The sequence below is a fragment of the Aulonocara stuartgranti genome (assembly GCF_965226115.1).
Source record: "Aulonocara stuartgranti genome assembly, chromosome: 17".
Taxonomy (NCBI): Eukaryota; Metazoa; Chordata; class Actinopteri; order Cichliformes; family Cichlidae; genus Aulonocara; species Aulonocara stuartgranti.
In genome coordinates, this window is record NC_138953.1 from 5,206,475 (window position 1) to 5,225,696 (window position 19,222).

At 41.6% G+C, this 19,222-nt stretch overlaps 1 protein-coding gene across 3 annotated transcripts in view; it reads left to right on the forward strand.

Annotated features, from left to right (window-relative positions):
- The first annotated feature begins 6,619 nt into the window (after positions 1-6,619).
- The window catches only part of arid2 (AT-rich interactive domain 2), a 44,874-nt gene continuing 32,271 nt past the window's right edge, over positions 6,620-19,222 (forward strand). The window contains exons 1-4 of one of the 3 annotated variants that reach the window (XM_082509815.1): positions 6,620-8,084; positions 9,415-9,600; positions 9,724-9,817; positions 10,773-10,870. In XM_082509815.1, coding sequence (XP_082365941.1) covers positions 9,509-9,600; positions 9,724-9,817; positions 10,773-10,870 — 284 coding nt within the window. In that variant the 5' untranslated portion in view covers positions 6,620-8,084; positions 9,415-9,508. Of the gene's footprint in view, positions 9,601-9,723; positions 9,818-10,772; positions 10,871-19,222 lie in introns of all 3 variants that reach the window. The other 2 variants (XM_082509816.1, XM_082509814.1) reach the window with 2 other exon arrangements.

Genomic DNA, 19,222 nt, shown 5'->3' on the forward strand with positions numbered 1-19,222 from the left:
GTTCGAACCAGCCAATCAGAGCGTTCGCTCTGCTGGGGGCGGAGCCTCAGCCTCACCTGAGGGTCATTTTACTGAAATCCATTCATAGAAAGAAAAAACATGGGAAAAGTGCATAACTCAGCGGTGAAGGCGTTCCAGTAGGAGTTTTCTTTGAAACAACCAATGACTGAAATGAACTATAGGCTCAAACATTCACCTTTTCTTCTTCTGTGTTTTTGTTGTTTTTGTTTCTTGGTCATGTTGTATTAAAGAGTGCAACAATTCTCTCTGGAATTAAATGGGCAAGCATTTGTGTAGTTATAATTAGTTAAAGTTATAAAAATATACTGAACATAAGCGTATATAGTATTCTACAATCCAATTTTTTATACCGTTAGGGGATTTTGAGGGCTCCGGCCCATTTTTCCAGCTTCCCTCTTCAAAATACTTTGAGCAGAGTTAAACGCAAACATATAGAAACCTGTACCTCACATTAACTCCAATACTCCAATGCTGCTTTAATATTGCGATAAAATGGGCTTGCTTTGCTCCAAAGTACAAACATTTCATCACTGAGTTTCATTGTGTGCATTTCTCTCTCTCAAAGATACAGACAGGTGGCAGAAATACTGGTGCACATGGTATTGGTGTGCAATACAGCAAATTATTTTTGTCAGCGTCTCCACGCTTTCCCTAATGGTTGTGTGTTTCCCTGTGTGCCTCTCTGTGTTTTCAGTTCATATAATTTCCCAGTATAGTTTTGTATTACTTTCCTTTAAGCAAATAAAGGTTTGTTTTGAGTTCACGTTCCATCTGCGAGTCTGCGTTTGGGTCCTCTCCTGCCTGCTGTGCACAGCCGATTCTTGACAGTATCGATTTTATCGCACTAGTATCAATCTGATACCAATACCAGGATTGCTATCGATATTCACATTGATCTGCTCACAGTAAATACATTGAAATGCTGAGCGAAGCCAGCTGATTCTGTATTAAGATGGCAAGACTGAGAAGAAGATAAATGCTGGGGCACAACAATAAACAAGTGTATTGTGCTGTTATTGGTGCCACATAGTTCACATGGCAGTAGAGTGGCAATTCAAAGATAGAAATTGTAAGGTAAATGGTGAATGAGGGTTAATTTAAACATGTTCACTACAGGATTAGCAAAAAATATATATTTTATTTTGGAAAATGTGGGAGATGCAAAGGCAGACGTCTAGCTTGATGTTTTGGAGTCCCTGAAAAGTGTGCCAGTCCTGGTTGATATGTGTCAAACACATGAAGAAGAAGAACAAACACTGCCCTACTTTGTAGCCAACAATAAGAGGATGAGTCCCTTCACACACATCAAAGTATTTTTTAATGTACTATTCAGGGTCTCCTGAGGGGAAAAGAGGTCAGGTTTGTGTTGAGTTTCAGCCACACCCTTGTCAGATGCCGTTTTTAAGTTTCCTGAAACTGAATAATGTTCAGCTGTCAAATAGAAAACACACGTGAAACTTGTTAAATGCTACTGGTGTAATGGATTTTGACATTTCACAACAAGCTGCTCCTTTTAATCATGAAATTTCATGATGGCCATACAATATTTGCTAATACTACCATAATTCAAGCCAAACCAGGCGTTATTAATAAGCTTGAAACAGCCTTGTAATACTAGTTGAAGCTGAGGACAAAGTCTGTTTTCCAATCCATGTTTCACTCCTCACTGCTGAGTTCTTTCTGCATTGTGATGTTTTTTCTCTGTTTGTTCAAATCTGTGTGTTTCTGTTATTACAAGTGAGCCACAGTTACTTCCTACAAACCGGGAAAGTGCCGGTTGGCAGTAAGAGGGTGACTCAGAGGGTGTTCTTTTATTGCCAGATCAGCCTTTTTATGGTGGCAATTCAGACGTTTAACAATCAATTTCTGGATTTTACTCGGGCGTGCCAGTTTCAGCTTAACACTTTATGAGAACAGAGCTGTTACTGATATTAGTAATAATTATCCACTCCAGTTAAGTCGGACTGTAAACCATTCATAAGACCAGAATATCTAGTGACACATAAGTGCCACCTAGTGACAGTGAACAGTTGTCATTGCATACAAACATTTTGTCTGCACTGCAACAGAGATGACATACAGGTATTCATTCTTTTCTGAGTTTGCTTCACTTACTACATCCTACCTATGCTTGCTTCTTCACCTCTCCTGTGTGCTGTTCATTGCCTTGGATGGCTGACCCCAGGGATTTAAATCTACCTTACAGATCTCTGCTCCTGACATGTTCACCTTTCCATCGGTCTCCGTGTCATTCACACACATGTATTCTGTCTTCAGTGCATAACTCCGCCTCTGCAACCTCTCTTCCACCTGCCCCCTAATCTCACTATAGATCACAATCTACAAATATCATAGTCCACAGAGAATCCTGCCTGACGTTAACTGTCAGTATGCCCATCACCGCTGCAAACAAGAAGGGGGTCAGAGCAGGTCTAATCCCACCAGCAGCACCTTGAACCCGTCTGTCACTCCCATCACACACCTCCATACTGTCTCACTGTCCTCATACTCCTCTGCCACTCCTGACTTCCTGTCTTGGTACTCTATCATACTCTTTCTTTCATCTACAAAGATATAGCACAGCTCCTTCTGACTTTCTTATACTTCCCCATCAAACTCAAAGCAAACATCACATCTGTACACTCTTTCTTTTTTTAGTATGAAGTCATACTGCTATTCACTGATTGTCACCTTTGTTCTGAGCCTAGCTTCGACAGCTCTTCCCCACAGCTTCATGATTTGGTTAAGCAACTTCCCTCTAACCCTCTTTAGTTACTACAGCTCTGCACATCAGTCAGTGCACGTCTTCTCCATTCTTCAGTCATCCTAACTCTCCAAGATTGTCTTAAACAGTCTGGTTAGAAAGTCCACTGATCTCTCTCCTAAAAAATCTTCATCCCTCTAAAGGTATGTCAACTGCACCAAAAACCTTTCCACTTTTCATCCTCTTCATAGTTGCGCTCAGCTAATCATTCAAGGCCAAAAGGGATTGCCACAATATTGTGACATTAAATCAGCATCCAACTGGGACAAAATGTTTGTGAAGCATTTGGGATTACTGGAATTTCACAGAATTCACAAATCTAGACGAACAATTCAACTAAATTAAAAACAAATAATTTACTTTTCATGTTTCAATGCATGGAAAGGTATCTGAATTCCGAAAAAACAGCTCCTCCATAAGCTACTGAGAGTCCAGTGATCCAATAATTAAAAAAACTGTGGTTTGTAGAGATCATCCCACTTTAAAAAAAAAAAGGTCAAGTCTGTTTACTGACAAAGTTTGCTCTTTTCTAGAATGAATGGCTGGTGTGGATCATATGTGGATTGCAAAAACTTTCACAGGACCATCGACGAGTCCCTGCAAAAGAGGAAAAGACTACAGAAAATACAGAAAGTGAGTGTTCAACAGTCCTAATAACAGCACCTGTCTACAAATCCTACTGTCTGCTGCTAATCTCTCTGAAAAAGAGGACAAAAAGAGACCAAAGAACATTTGTGAGGAGAGCATGGTGGAGGGAGAATCATTTTTTGTGCTGCTTTTTCCTTTTAGTTTGTGCTTCTAGAGTAAGAAATTCACTTAAAGAGGTGTGACATTTTATAATAGCGCAAAACACTAGATTCTACCTTGAACCTTTTAAAACTTTATTACTGCACTTTATTATTTCTGCAAATTGCATTCTTATTCGCTTTATGTCTGTTTTCACTTTCTGATGGTAAAGTTAAATGGAAGAAATTACATTTAATGTCCATCACTTATACAATTCGGGGTTAGTGAGCTTATCCCCATCAGCCAGCCTGTCTGCCATTGGGTGAGAGGTTCCCAGTCTGGGCTAAGTTTTGTGTCCAAATGCACAAGTGTTATTTTAGGACATTTCTCGAGAAAAAGCCAAGACAGAAAATTCAGGATTAAGATTCAGGTTTTGACTTTTTAGACAAGCACCAAAGGGACACAGATTTTGCAACACTGTGTGCCAGACTCTGGCACTTTCTCCTTCTAAGGCTGAGATCTGTGGATTCAGTGATTTCTTTTTACAAAGCACTTCCAATCTCATCTTTTTAAATTTGTTTTTGGGGTAATTATCCTTCATTTGTCCACATAAAAGCTTCCTTGACATTAAAATGTATTTTTTAAGAGACACCTGGTCTAAAGGGCAGCAGATGTTGCAACATACAATAATAAGAAAACACAACTGATATTCAGTACAGATAAGTGAACACTAACATGTGCGTCATGTGCAATAACATATCACTAAAAGAGCAACATTAAAAGCAATCACAGCAATTCTACCACGCCTTTAAGATCTCCCCCATCGTAACCTGTTGTGACAATTTCCGATCCTTTTAAAGATTAGACGTGTAAGGAACAGCTTATTTTAGATTGTTAGCCATCTAAAATAAGCTTAGACTCCTGTAAGCGGCACTAGTTTGCTTGAGGGTGGTAGTGGAGGAGACAGGAGGGTGGGCAGGTAGGTGGATGAAGGCAGGGAGTGAACTAATGGGAGATTTCAGACGGAATGAACCAGCTTGGGTTCAGCAAGAGAGTAGATCCAGCGAGAAGGCCACTCCTCGGCCACACAGAGAGCTCTGGATTGCAAGGAAACAAAGACATTAATGTCAGGAACACTCGAGGAGTCCAATTACCACACAGACTATCCAGGCAGAGGCTGGTTCAAAAATTCAGTTAAATGAGGCGGCAGGTGAGCAACAGGTGTGGTGGCCTAAGAGCGGGAAGACGAGGCTCCGCCCACAGGAGGAACTATGCCTGCCTAACTCAACCTAACAAGTGCAGACCATGACCTGGGACACTTTCCTGTAAAACCAGCAGTGCAACCACTGAACCACCACGTTATCTTGCAAAGAGAGGCAGTGACCCAAAGGGCACAAGTTAGACAACAGCAAAATGGTTAAAAAAAAAAGAAGGGCCATGTTTTTGGACGGCTGGGTCCAAATCCCGGTTTTTAATTCATTTGAATTATGATTATGATTTATAATTTGTAATATGATTTGATGAAAGCTCTGTTTTGTAAGTTGGAATGATCCTTGTAATGTGAAAATCATTAAGTATCGACAACACTGTGATTTTATTACATTTGGATCACTCTACAGCAATGGTGGAGTGTGGGTGATGCAAAGCAGGGCGTCTAAAGGGGGCCTTGGGGTGGCACTGACCCTCCCTTAGCTGTGACGCAAATATGTCAGAACCTTTTTAAAATAAGTTTTATTCACATTATTATATTTTTATAATAAATATATATAAAGATAATATCAACTAATTAGTACATCTTAAAAAAATACAATTTGATACTGCATCACCCAAAAAATTAACAGCATGAAAACATTGAATTTTATGCATTATTTTACCAAAGTAAAATACCAAACTATTGTATCCGTAGAGAAGAATCATGTGAATAACATCTTTCCTCCTTGGCAGCTTGGGGAGGAGAGTTTCGCTTATTGTTCTAGTCCAAGTTTTTTTCTCTTTACTGGGCTTCAGTTTTTCAGTTTCTCCATCTGCTGGCGGAGCATCATCAGAGACGGTGACTCCAACAGAGCAACTCTGAAATGCTTTTTGAATCACGAGAGGAGGTCCCTGAACAGTCATTCGTCATATACATCCATCAGTAGAACGACACCAGCTTGTTCAGAATGTACAGAACTTTAAACACATCAACATCACTTCATGAATACAGAATTTCCTTTAAAAACCCCTGTGTTACTTCATAAACCTCTCAGTGGTTTGCACCACAGTAGATCTCTGACTTGCTGTCTATAACCCAATCAAACCTCTCAGGTCATCAGCTGCACATCTTTCAACTCTTCCCAAGGTTCTTGGCAAGGTTTTATTGTTGTTTTTATTGCTTTAAGGTATATTAGATCTATATAGGCTTTTATCTTTTACGTTAAGCACACTGAGCTGGCACGTAATGAAATGTGCTATATAAATAAAATTGCCATGACTAATCCTGACCGCCTCCTGCACCACTTACTTGACAGGCAGTGGGTCACTGACTCAGGTCTGCTGCCACGAAACAGATATGGAAACACTTTAATGTTACATATTATCACCAACTATGATACAATGTATCTGTGTCGCAGAGAATCATCCGACTCCAACGTCCTCCATAACGTCCTTTTATTTCCATCTTGGAGGGATTTTTGAAGTCATGTTCACAGTAAAGAGACAGGCCTGTTGTCTCATTGATTCACATACTAACACAAATACGCAACCTGATCAATAACCAAAATTAAAGTACTTATTTTCATTCTACAACCAACTTTTTAAATTACACTATTTCCATCTGCATTAGGATCAGTCTCCACCCCATGCAGCTCCCTCCCTTAATCTCCCAGCATGCATCCTGCTCCAACTGTAGCACTGTATCCAGTTTAAAATCTCTCAACTGATCCCTCATTATGTTCCTAAGGCAATGAGGGGACTCTTCACTACCCCTCCACACAATGCCTGTCTACCAGAAGATGGAGCCCTTTTCCACCAAACGGCTTCTCAACACTATGACTCCTGTGCGATAAGAGCTCCGGCAGAGGCCACAGGGTGGAGGGAAGTGTAAGGACGTTACATGCGGTTAGCATCCCACTGGGATCTTTTGTCTGCGTGCTTGCAGGCAGCTTGGGCTAACTGCCCCCATTTGCGCCATATGTCATGAGAGGCCTGACTGTCACATCACATGAGGACCTCTGTAGTGATGGCATAACTGATTGTGGAGCTTTCAAATGCAGCCACAGCACACTATCCATCGCTTCATTAATGTATTATAATGAATGGAGGAAAGACAGAGCTATGTTGTTCCCCAAAGTGCGCTTTAGGGATATGAATTAATAATGGTGAATGTGATTTGTAGTATTTTTCTTTCACCTTAGTTGGTACATTTATGATTGTGGGAGGAAGGAAATGAGCTGGAGATTAGCTGATAAAATTTTTCTACTTATAAACAAGTATAAGGTGATTGACTTTCTTGAACCATGCAAGCATTTCAAGGTTCCTGTGATTTATCATACAACAGGCTAAGGATTTATTAGAACAAACAGCTAATCTTTAGAAGTAGTATTTATTCACTTGTTTAGTCCAAAAAAATTCCTCAAAAGTACTTCACTATAAGAATAAAGCCACTAACGCAGGCTCTGTTAAAATCTTAACTATTCTAAAAGAATAGTTCTAAAATTTGAACGCAGTATCCAACAATTCCACTCTTTATTAGTTGTTAATCAATTCCGCTGGTTTTCGTTTACTTATGACACTCAAATGCACAGAATAAACATTTTGGTGTTTGACAGTAAACTGTCACAGCATTTACGAACGTTTCTGCCCTAAATGTTAGCAGAGATCCATTTTACTGACAACGCGTAATAAACGACCATTTCGCTCTGCATTTACATTTGCCATCTCGGCAAAACCGGTCGGTGGTGGTAGCATTAACCCCAAAAAATCCAAATATAATAAAAAACAATTTACTGACTATTTTCGACTGTTAAAATTAAGCTTTAAATGCTGTTTGGCTTAGCTACAACTGCTCTGTGATCGCACGCACGCACCACGGCTAGCCTGTAGCTACAAAACTTAGCACGCCCTTAACAGTGTTAGCCTTCTGTTAAGGCTAGAGATTGTTAGCCAAATCTCTTGAGAGTAATAAAAGGGTTTTAGCGGTTGATGAATGTAGGGAAAATATGCATCCTTGCTGCCTGTTTGTGAGCTTCTATGTAAGCAGCTGGCATACGGAGAGGTAACTTTGTTAGCAGTGATTACAGGGGATTGGAATCTGACAGGCTAAAGTAGGAAGCAGGCACCGCTACCGTCCAAAGAGTTCACGGAGGCAACAATTTCTTTCCAGAAAAAGCGCTTATTATCGAGTGGCAGTGGAAAAAGAGTAGAACTAGATTTCACGTCGGCGTAAAATATGACAGAGTAGCTGGCTTTGCGCGATTCCCTCAGAAAAGATTAGTGACGAATTTTGCTAACGCTCGCTAAAGCTAACGGGCTAGCGCCTAACCGACACGTTAGCCCAGAATTCGGTTGACGGGTGGGGAGTCCAAACAGACGCGAGGTGAGCTCCGCTGCGCCGCACATTGTTTGCAAAAAAAAGAGCCCAATTTCGAAAACCACGCGCAGGGACATGCACTTTTCCACTGTCTAGTGTCAATTCCTCAAAATGGGGTCTGCTAACGTACGTCTCCGCCATTTTGTGACAGGTTTTTCATTGAGCAAAGGGGTACGTGTAATGGTTGAATGTAACCCCATCAAGAAGATATCCGCTTGGCAGTTGTAGGAAAAAGGGATCAGGAGTAATTTCCAACCATCCCGTGAGATAAAGTCGTTTTGAAGTGGTCAGCAAGGGATAGTGGCAGCTTACCAGAAAAAGAAAGAGAAAAAAGAAAGCAGCATGGCAGGAAAAAACAAACAAACTTGAAGACTGTATTGAACATATGCAAACTACCCAAAACCTTAACTTTAAAGTTAGCAATTACAGTGTGCAGGGAAATTTTGCACCACCATAAATGCTACACAGTCACTGTGAACATATAAGATTTCCCTGATCTCTGCACCAGGATACTGTGCAATGTAAACATTTAGGTAATATCACCATTAAAAGGGAAATTGTTTACAGGATTAAAAAAAAAACATATATAAAGACTATTATTAATTTACTGATATTTTGATCGCTATATTCATTCATTTCTGAAGGAGATGAACAGTGTATCTTTACTTCTTATTCTACTGTAGAAAAGCATAATAAAAATATCTTGTCAGTTTATAAAGAGTTTCTGTAAAGGCTATTTTGAAATAATTTTACTGCATTTTTTTCCCTTTTATAAAAATATTCAGCGATTAATATGTTCTCGTATTTTATTGGTAAAATAAGGGTGCTCAATTAATTAGTATTATCCCCTCCCCCACGGGACATTTCCAAGTACCTCCTGACCCGTTTTCCACACGGAGGGAAGAGGGCAGACGGTCCCTAAAAAAGAAAACAGTCTCTATTGTTCCAGCGGTCGCTCGGTTCTGGACGGTGCAGTTCCTCTTTCGGGCATAGAGGTCGCTGCACGCATGGTAGGCCGGCCTCCGCGGCCTTCACATCTTTTTGTCTGAGAACTGGATCCCTCTGCCGCTCTACAGTGTGTGCGATAGCCTCGGAGCTGCGTCCGTAACACACTGTCAAACCACTCCAAACGAATACAACCGCGACCAAAAGCATTAATTCAACACCTTCTGCCATGGCGTTTCTAACCTGCCGGTAAATCGGTCGTATTTGCGACTGTTCGCTGGAACTTAGTACGGGCTTGAATCGGGCTTGCTTTCTGTGTGCATCAGTCTTTATTAGCGAGCTGCCGCTCTTCTTGCTATCAGCTATTTCTTTAACTTTTTTAAACACTCAGCTTGGCGAATGACTGAGCGCCGGCGGAGTATGGGATCCTTGGTGTCTTAAGAAGCGACTGAAGTGGGGTATAACCGTTTTTGCATGCAAAAACAATGGCAAATTCGACGGGGAAAAATCTACTAGATCAGCGAAGGAAAGGACAGGCTTTCCTGGACGAGCTGCGGCAATTTCACCAAAGCAGAGGGTGAGATTGGGGCGTCTTTATTTCCAAGAAATATAACTTTAAATCACCATTGCATGCAGCGGCGAGTTTGCCAGAAGTGTTATTTAAACAAATGTGGATTTATTTCTTGTGTTTTTCCAACAGATCGCCGTTCAAGAAGATTCCTATCGTGGGTGGGAAAGAGCTGGATCTGAATGCTCTCTATATCAGAGTCGTCTCTTTAGGTGGCTTTGCTAAGGTGAGTGCGAACTAAAAGTGTTATTTTCTCCACACTCTGCCTTCCGTGGACTTCCCGGTGGACCACTCCACAACTCCGTATGGGTAACACGGGACAAGTGTAAGCTTCCAGAACAGCGTTAGTGGGTCGGTGTTGGCCTTGTGCTAGTTTGCCATGTATCTCTATGTAATGTGGTGGCTTGTGTTGTTGTGTGTGGTTTGAATTGAGTGTACAACCGCTCCGAGTCAGAGTGCAGTTGGAGCGACTCAAAATTAGCGGGCACGTTTAACATCGATTATCGGCTCGGAGCCCGGCCTAGGAAAACACCGCTTAGGTCGCGGCGTCTCGCCCGGGGTTTTACCGGTAGTTTTCACCCGGGAGGGGGGGGGAAGCCTGAATTTTCTTTCTCGCCATAGCCATCTTTCTTCGGCTTCATGGCTGATGACAAAATGTAGGCCTCACAGGCCCATGCAGTGCATACAGTAAACGCTACCAAAAGCCCACTCCTAATTCAAACGGGTCGCCTCAAGCTAAAGCATTTGTTTACCGCCGGGGGCAGTTTGCTGGAGTTTAGCCCCGCTAGGTTTTAACGCCAAAAATGAGGAAAGTCAAGTTAGCTCGTTAGCTACAGTGCTAACTAGCCTGAACAGTAACGATAATGACCTAAAGGGAGTCAGGCAGTTGTACCTATTGTACTCAATTGTAAATAAGCACGGCTAATAAACACATGTGAGGCTAAACTTATAAAAATAATAATTTTATACTAAACACTCTGGTGTTTTTTCCCTCCTCCTAAAATATTTTAGAGCAGTTTCCAAAAGTTATTGATTAATGATTCTAGTGTTGCCTCATTTTTTTTTTTTGCGGGGGGAACCTGTGGCAGACCAGATGGCTTGCTGTCGGTGTAACCGCTCTTTTTTTGTTTGTGGTTCGCCGGTGTTTTTCATCTCTTAACGAACTCATTTCTTCTTTTCAGGTATCTGACAAAAACCAATGGATTGAACTTGGAGAGGAGTTTAACTTTCCGAGGAGTTGTTCCAACGCTGCATTCGCTTTAAAACAGTACTACCTTCGGTAAGTGGCACGGAGCATGCAGCTCTTGTCCTCTCAGGTAGCATGTGGGAAGTGTTTACAAATGTAGAGATGGAGTCAGCATGCAGGATCCAGCCCTCTCTGCGCCTCTCTGCTGGGAACCTGCACTAGGACAACATTGTGTCAGGCAGCTTAAGTTTCTATTGTGTACTTTTGCTGTGGCAGGGCTAGATAAGAACACCAGTCTTAAATGTGAGGGCTGTCAAGTGTGGATCGTAGCGTTGTTTTGTTTTTGTTTTTTGTTTGTTTGTTTTTTTTGGAGCACGGTTTAAAGCAGGATTTTTGTATGTCAAACTGGTGAAAATGTTGTAGCCAGGAGAGGACATTTGGTTTTGATGCACCACTGAGCAGATATGTGGGCTCTGATGTGCATTTCACACAGCCCCCCTCCAAAACTCTTAACCCAAGTTATCTGTCATGATGAGAGTCTGCCTTCTCCAACAGCTGGCATTTGTGGTTTTGGTGCTGGCCTCTTTCGCTGTACTCCTTTCCTCATGCATGCAACGATTGTTCCCCTCACCAGCACCTGCCTACGAGGGATCACACCTGCAGTGAAACACTTGTAATCCGCTCGTGGATATTTTGCAAGTTTCTATGTCAACAAGTTATCTGCTGATAGTTCACAGATTACCCACAGTTATGGATGCAGTTAGAATTGGTCAAAGTCTTAATACCTCCTTGGTTACAAAGTATTAACCTGCTACATATCAGTGTTAATGGCAGAATGCGTTACAAGACAGCTTTTCTCAAGCAAATGATCATGTGATTTGGTGCAATGGTCCACTAGGAAGCCCTGACCTCTGACAAGACAGCAGTTGGTCGTCTCTAGTCCTCCTCTTACTACAGTGCAAGTAGCTGCAGTGCAAAGTTGTTTGGTTTTCTGTGCTGGGATTTATCCAGATATCCTCACAGCCTAAGTAAAACTTAACAGACATAAGACTTTTTTTTCTTTTCTTTTTTTGCCTGTGTCTAACAGGTTTAGTATTAAACAGCTTTTGGATTTCTTTAAGTTTGCTTTGCGTGGACAATTTGAGCAATAAATGCAGCTGTTATTTTATGTCAAGACCACATTCATAAATACCAGATGCAAACTTGAGTCAGAAAATGATATAAATAAACGTTACGACCATCTGAGACTCTTTCACCTGTCTCGCTGAGCTTAGTCACTGTAATTATTGCCTATAATATTGGGAAGGAAGATGAGACATAGAGGAAAGGAGGCCTCGCTTACAGCTGCTGCGCTCTTGTGTCACGAGAGCCTTCGGAGCTGCTTTCTAAAGTTTATCTGAGGTGGCTCGGTGTAGTGGATGTCAGAGGCAGCGGGCAGCGAGGGCTTGTCTTGCTTCAACTGCCGCTGATAATGAAGAGACTATTCTCTCTTCCCTGCATGCTGTCCCCCCCCCCTTTTTTTTACTTTTGCCTGGCAAAAAGTGGGTGAATGTTGTAAATGCTGTGGAGGAAATTTCTCTTTTGCTGTCTCGCGGGGGGTTCAGAGGTCATAGGCAGGTACACAGGGTTCAGATTCAGTGTCTGATTCAGTGTCTCTCTCTCTCTCAAGGACACTTGAGCTGGGTGGATGTTTGCTAATATCAGTTAACCTTGATTATCCAGTTGAATGACCAGCTGTAACCACTGACAGCCTGGCAGTTTGTGAGCAATGTTTGCTCCTTTAACTATTGTGAACACACAGGCAACAGTTTGTGTTTTATAAGTGATGATTAAGGGCATTGTCAGGTTGGGTGCAGTTTAGTTTGTTTTTTTGTTTTTTTTAAAGTCTGCTATCTTAAACAGGCCCATCTTAAAGTGTTCATTCCTTATTTATTTTATCCACTCTCTGAATTATTTTCCAAGAGTTCCCAGGTAGAAAAGTACAGCTCTGAAAACCTTCACCAGGATCGCACCGCCTGTTGCCCTGACTTCTTTTCTCTGAATGAATGGGACGATCACGATGTGGCCCCCCTCTCTGGTCAGCGCTTCCCACTCAGCGCAGAGTAATAAGCAGCGCTGAAGTTCAGTGCCAGCTCCCACTGCCATCTATTTGATATCTGAATGTCACTGTAATAAGTGAGCGACGCGTGCCAGAAACATTTTTCCAGCTCGTTTTCAACGTGTTGTGAGCGCTGCTTTGACATCAATCTTCACCAATGGCGCTGATTTCATTTCAACTTCAGGGGTGGATGGATTCGTGTCTGGATCAAAGCACCAGCTTCAGATCACTCTGACACTCTGAGGGCGCAGTCAAGACGCAGCTCTGTTTTTGGGCTCGTTTACTGGCAGTGTTGGGGCACGAGATACATATGTAAATAAGAGGTGCGACATTAAGAAAATCCCTGATCAGTCAGTCAGACATACAGAAGGATGTTGTCCAAGGGAGGGCGGTGAAGGAGAGTGTTAAATAATATATTGAATATGGCCAGGACTTGTACACAACATGAAAAAGTGTGAAAATTTAAAGGGATTTAAGGAGTTTGGGGAGATAATAGGACAGTCTGCTACATCACTGCAGCCAGTTTATACGTTTCCCCTCCAAATCTGTTCCTGTCAGCCTGCTACCTTTTTCCCCCTTCTATAATTTGACATATCTATATGTACTCTACCCTGAATTTTGCTGGATTGGCCTCCAGTTACTCAACACTGCTTCCACTTTTTCCCATGGCTGCAACGATTCAAGTGATTCTCAGTCAACACAATTTCACGTCTCCCACGGTTTTCTCTTCCATTAGTAGTTTCATATTATTTGGAAGTGGTTTGGAGCAAACTTTGAACCTTCACAACCTTGTTTTTTTTTTTTTTTTTGTTGTTCCCACTAATACACCATCATGCAGTTTGTTCGGGCAAACTCTGTAATTTGAGAGTGAATGAAGAGTGTTTTGAAATAGCTTTAGTCTTCGACTACTTTTTGTTCCCAAACTGAGGCGTGCTGTACCTAGAAACCAAGTCAGGTGACGGATACCCCGCTTTAACCTTTGTTTGCCCTCGCTGCTGCAACCCCATTGGGAGGAAATAGGGCCCTTGAGCCTGACATCAAGGAACATTCACTCCAGCTTCTGCAAATGGACAATTTATCAGTTGTTTTATTTTGTACTTATGGCTTATTCTGGCTTTCAGTAACACATTTAAACTGTTAAACGGGGAGAGTTTTCAGAAAGCCCCTTGTGTTATATTTACTTATCCAAATGCCTTCTTTCAAAATGCATTTATTTTGAAATCATAAGTCTGATTTGATGAGCACACGTGACAGTGATCTGTTGACATGTTCATTCATGAGTGTTTCAAATTGGATTCACCTTTTGACTCATGCTATGCTTATGAGTTTGCTTTTTTTTTTTTTCCTTCAATACTGTGGTTAGACAAACAGAAACAGGTCTTTGTGTATACTGCTTGATGCTGAATCAGCCAACACTAAGCGATCTGTCTCCAGAGTTCAGCAGGGTGCTTCTTGTGCAGACCACTCTTTAAAAGCTAACAGCAACACGGAGAAGCAGGTGCAATCCCGCTCATGGGTTTATTCATTTCACTCAATAGTAGGATGTTTCACATCAAGTCCTCTTCTGTTAGCTGTGCATTTCTCAACCGTTTCTGCCTTGTGACCCTTCTTTTAGACCCTTACAATTAGAAGGTGGTACACTCATGTGAGCATGACATCACTGCTAGTGGATTATGATTAATGCAAATTTATGCTTATTTGAATCTATGTTCTTAGGAGAAAGTGTCAAATGAATAGAATCGTATCAGCCTTGGGGATCTTGTGTCCTGTCACTCTGTCTGTATAGTGAACCATGCTTTGCCCAAAGAGACCAAAACCTTTTGAAGTAACTGCAACTTTCAGGGATAACATCTGTTAATAGATCTACATTGCAATCGAAGAATGAAATATAGACATTGCTTTTGGTTTGGGATACTTTCACCGCTGCCCTGTTGGTGTTTTCAAACTAGATGTGACGAGTAGGAATGGATATGACTAAAACTCATTGGTTAATGGGTTGTCGGTCACACGTTTTCTGACTCTTAAAATGAGCAAAATTCACAACATGGACTTTATGTTCTGGTTAGTCTCCCCCCACCCTGGGGATCACCCCCTGGTGTTCACTGAAAGGATGTATGTCTAAGGCACTTGTACCTTGACTTTGATGTAGCTTTTGGGTCTGAAAAGCAATCTTTTGTACTGTCTATGGTGGCAGTCGGTTTAGATTGATGTGTTATTTATGGTAGGTTGCATTTGAGTGCATGTGCACTGCAACAGGAGACATGCATGCATTCTCAAATTAAATATGAAGTCACACCTGTGTTTTTTTTTTTTTTTTTTTTTTTTTTTGTTGTTTGCTTTTATTTGTAGCCATGTATGGACTCTTCCTCTGCCATTGTAGCTTTGGTGAACATGACACATGAACCAGTTCTCCACCTGCTGCAGGTTCTGGTTAGAATGGCTTTTCAGAGCTGGTGGAGCTGGAGTATGTCCGGTATAGGGCGAAATCCTCTTTTGGGGAAGCAGTTAATGGCTGATTCTGGTCTTAGAGTAATGGTTAATGGTAAAAACAAACGAGTTGATAAATGTCCAATAAATCAGCTGTTACACATTCTACACGGATCTTCCAGATAAAGTGTGGAATCACCGCTAACGACACTTATCTGTGCAGTTCGTTAAACATCAGGTCTTTAGCTTTACACACGTGATATTGCCGTTTCTAGAAGGCAACAAACCAATGAAAACACAACATTGAACTATTGCCCAGCTTTTGGACTGCACACATATTTTTCTAGCAGGTGTTAATTTTCACACCGTTTTATCAGATTATGCCATGCACCGTGGTGGCTGTTTGGTGCCACTGCTTCCTGTGCCATGCTGCACAGCCTCCTGTAAGTTCTCCTGAAACATCTGGATGAAGTGGCGTTTGATCTGGCTTGCATTAGCTCTCTTTGTATTCCTCCTGCTCCATCCTAGCTGCTGCTCAGGGTCGCCTAAATGAAGATGAGTTATCGAGAGAGGCATGTGGACCAGTGCTGCCTCCTGTGGTTTTATACGCATTAGTAGAAGATGTTGCACAATACAAGAGCAAACCTTCTATCACAGATAACATCTGAAGGCTCTTGGGACTTTTTTTTTTTTTTTTTTTTTTGGGTCTGTCTGTAATTTGACCTGCCCTCCAGCAGTGTTGGCCACCACTGATAGCCTAATCTCCTTCTCTCAGTTTCCTTGCTAACAGGCAGATGTATTTGGCAGAGCCACAACCAGACTTTGCCATTTTCTTAAGCTCTTTAGCAGAACTGCATGACTTAGCTTGCGGTTTGCTTTTAACTGGAGTTTATTCTCTGTATTTTAGTCAATCCCAAGTTAATAGCAACCCGTGTCTTAAAAGAGTAAACTCTCTAAAGAGTAAATCTCTAATGTTCTAGTGCTGGAAGACACCCATGATAAGATTATGTACATGCTATATAGACAATTAAAGCAAGCACTAGTGAGAAACACTTTATAAGCCCATACAAGTGTTATTGTTTTCATAGGCCTTCTCACGGGAGACTTTGACCTGGGGAGGCACAGGCATATCACTGATGGCTGCATTCAAATTGAGGGAAGGTGGCATCCAGGTTAACCGTCACATCTTACTGAAGTGAACTGAGCCCTCATTAATAGATGTGGCTTCAAAGTCGTGAGCAGTCAAAGCACCTTGTGCAGCGAAGATCTATAGACTGATGGTCTGAGTGAGGAGGGGTGGGGGAGGCAAATTACAAGAGAGCCAGAGCCAGTTGGCAACCTAAAGCTGAGCACGCTCCCAGTAAGCTGAAGTAGCACTGACTTCAATAATTGTTTTAGCATGTTGTGTTTTAGGAATGTGGGCCACTAGTCGACCATACAGGTAAACTGCATGTTGCTTGTCGGCCCCTAGAAGTATGAGTCAGTGTACAGCTTGAGTTAACCGATGATTCCAAAGTGTCACCTACAGATACCTGTCTGTCTGACCAAAGTCATTATTCTGCAGGCGTGCCTCCCAGATTAAGCTTTCCACAGCTTTGACACAAGTGATCAAAGCATCTACCAATAAGAGTGAAGGAAAATAATGATTGACATATTAGTAGGGTTGACCAGCCCACTCGCTGGTCCCACTTGCCCCGCGCTTGCTGTGTGGATCCCCCTTAAGTGTCTAAAAGGGTCTCATTGCTGCATTCGGGACCCGTGAAGGCAGATGGGATGTGATGAAGAAATGAAAGCAGATAACTTCAGAGCCAAACGAGAAAATGTGTCTGCTTTTGGGAAGGTTTTAATTTATTTATTTTAAATGGCTCTTGTCGTTCTGATCGCGTTGGCCACACATAGTAAACACGTGTCATTGTGTTATGCACAGCCTAAAGTGCCACATGTATGAACTGCATTTAAAATACGACTGGTTTACTGAAGAATGTAATTAACTGTTTCAAATTACTCTTAAATGCACACACAATATTTGCACAGACTGTCTCTAACCTCATCCATTAGACTGTGCTCAGTTTGAACTGTTTTCTCACATTCAGACTAACCACTTAGGCAGATTTTTGTTTTCCCTCCAATTTTATCAGCCAGACAGTTAACAGCCTAGAAAATCCCTCAGTGTAATATTGCAGCTTTTACATTTATTATATAAACAAATGTCCTTAGTAATGAAATTATAAATACTTTTTGATTTCTTCTTGTCGGGGCAATAGTGGAACCCACAAAACCAATCACAGCTACAGTTTGGATGGATCACACTTTAGCATGTTCTGAATAGGGCTGCCACAAACGATTATTTTGATAGTCGACTAGTCACCGATTATTTTTGCGATTAGTCGACTAATCAGATCATGCATCCATTGAACGTAAAACGTACAGCTTATTGATAATCAGTTATCTTCTTGACGTTTATTAAGCTGTGTAAAAACTGTAACTTTAATCTCAGCCAAACCGATTTACTCAGGAACAAATAAAATACTGAAAAAAGCCAAACAATATCATTTTTAAGTTCTCTAAGTGACTTATATATATTTAACCTGAGTAGCGAAAGACGGGGTGGGTTTGAAAACGATTTGCCGGGAGTCCGGTGTTCTCACGGCTCTAGTGAGCCTGTAACTCCGGCTAGCTAACGAGCTAGTGGGTAACAGACGTCTCCGGAAACGTCGGAGCGCTTTTGAAAATATGTGGTGTCTTGATAAACTGAGCAGATGTTTGAAGTTTACACAGCTACATTCTCGTCTGAAAATATGTTAAATGTTTATTTTGTGACCCAGAAAGAATAATAAGAGTAACATTAAAACTAACTAACTGCCGCCATTGTTGGAAACTGAGCAGGGCCGCGCTATGAATTCTGGGACACAGTTTCTTCTTCTTCGGGGTTTAACGGCAGCTGGCATCCTTGTACATGCAGTGCTGCCATCTTCAGTCCGTTATTACACTCTTAAATCCTACTACTTATTCCTGTGTCTTCTGGGATCTTACAAATCTTCAAACGACGTGTCGACTATTAAATTAGTTGTCGACGATTTTGATAGTCGACGTAATCGTGACTAGTCGACTAATCGTGGCAGCCCTAGTTCTGAATATACAGCCATACCAATGATTCATCCTACTATTTATAGCGTTACAAAATAACTGGTTTTAGACAAAATGTGTGAGTGGTCACCATCTCCATTTTCAAGGCAATGATGTGCCTGCGTGGTGAAAAGCTATCATCGCAAAGTCCGATGTAGCCGAGGCATCCTTTTCAGCGGAAAGGACCCTTTAACAGCTCATGTCAGGATTTTCCAAAAAAGATAGAGACACTCGGGTCACACTTTTCCTTGACGAGTTAGCGTTGGTTCCATTCAGCAGAGCACAGTGCCAATGTGGCGCTTTTCATTCTCAATGCCAAATTTTTATTAGTGGATTCTACAGGAGTGGCTTTGCATGACTCACAGTTCAAAATAATCTTTATATGTCTCATACTGGGCATCGTTACATCTCCTCTGCTTTAGCTGCTCTGCTTTTAAGGCAGCTTTCTTCTGACTGTCCACCACTCGTAAACAAAGCAGTGCATGAAACGACTGTATGAGGATTTCTGTGCTTACTGACATTTTTCAGCGCCAAAAGGAGAAAAAGTGTGCTGATATCAATACTTGAAATTTTGGCAATTTTTTTAAGGTGTCTCCACCCTTTTTATATACGCTATATGCATGTTAGAAAGTGAGGAAAAGATTAGTCTTCTTTAAGCAACTTTGCATCATCATGAGTCAGTTGACATGCATGCTCTGTACTGGCTTTAAGTTGAACAAATGGTTAATGCTGTCAGTGATCCCGCTCTCAGTTGGCTCAGTGACCTCCATAATCGCTCCCGTGATTATTGACAA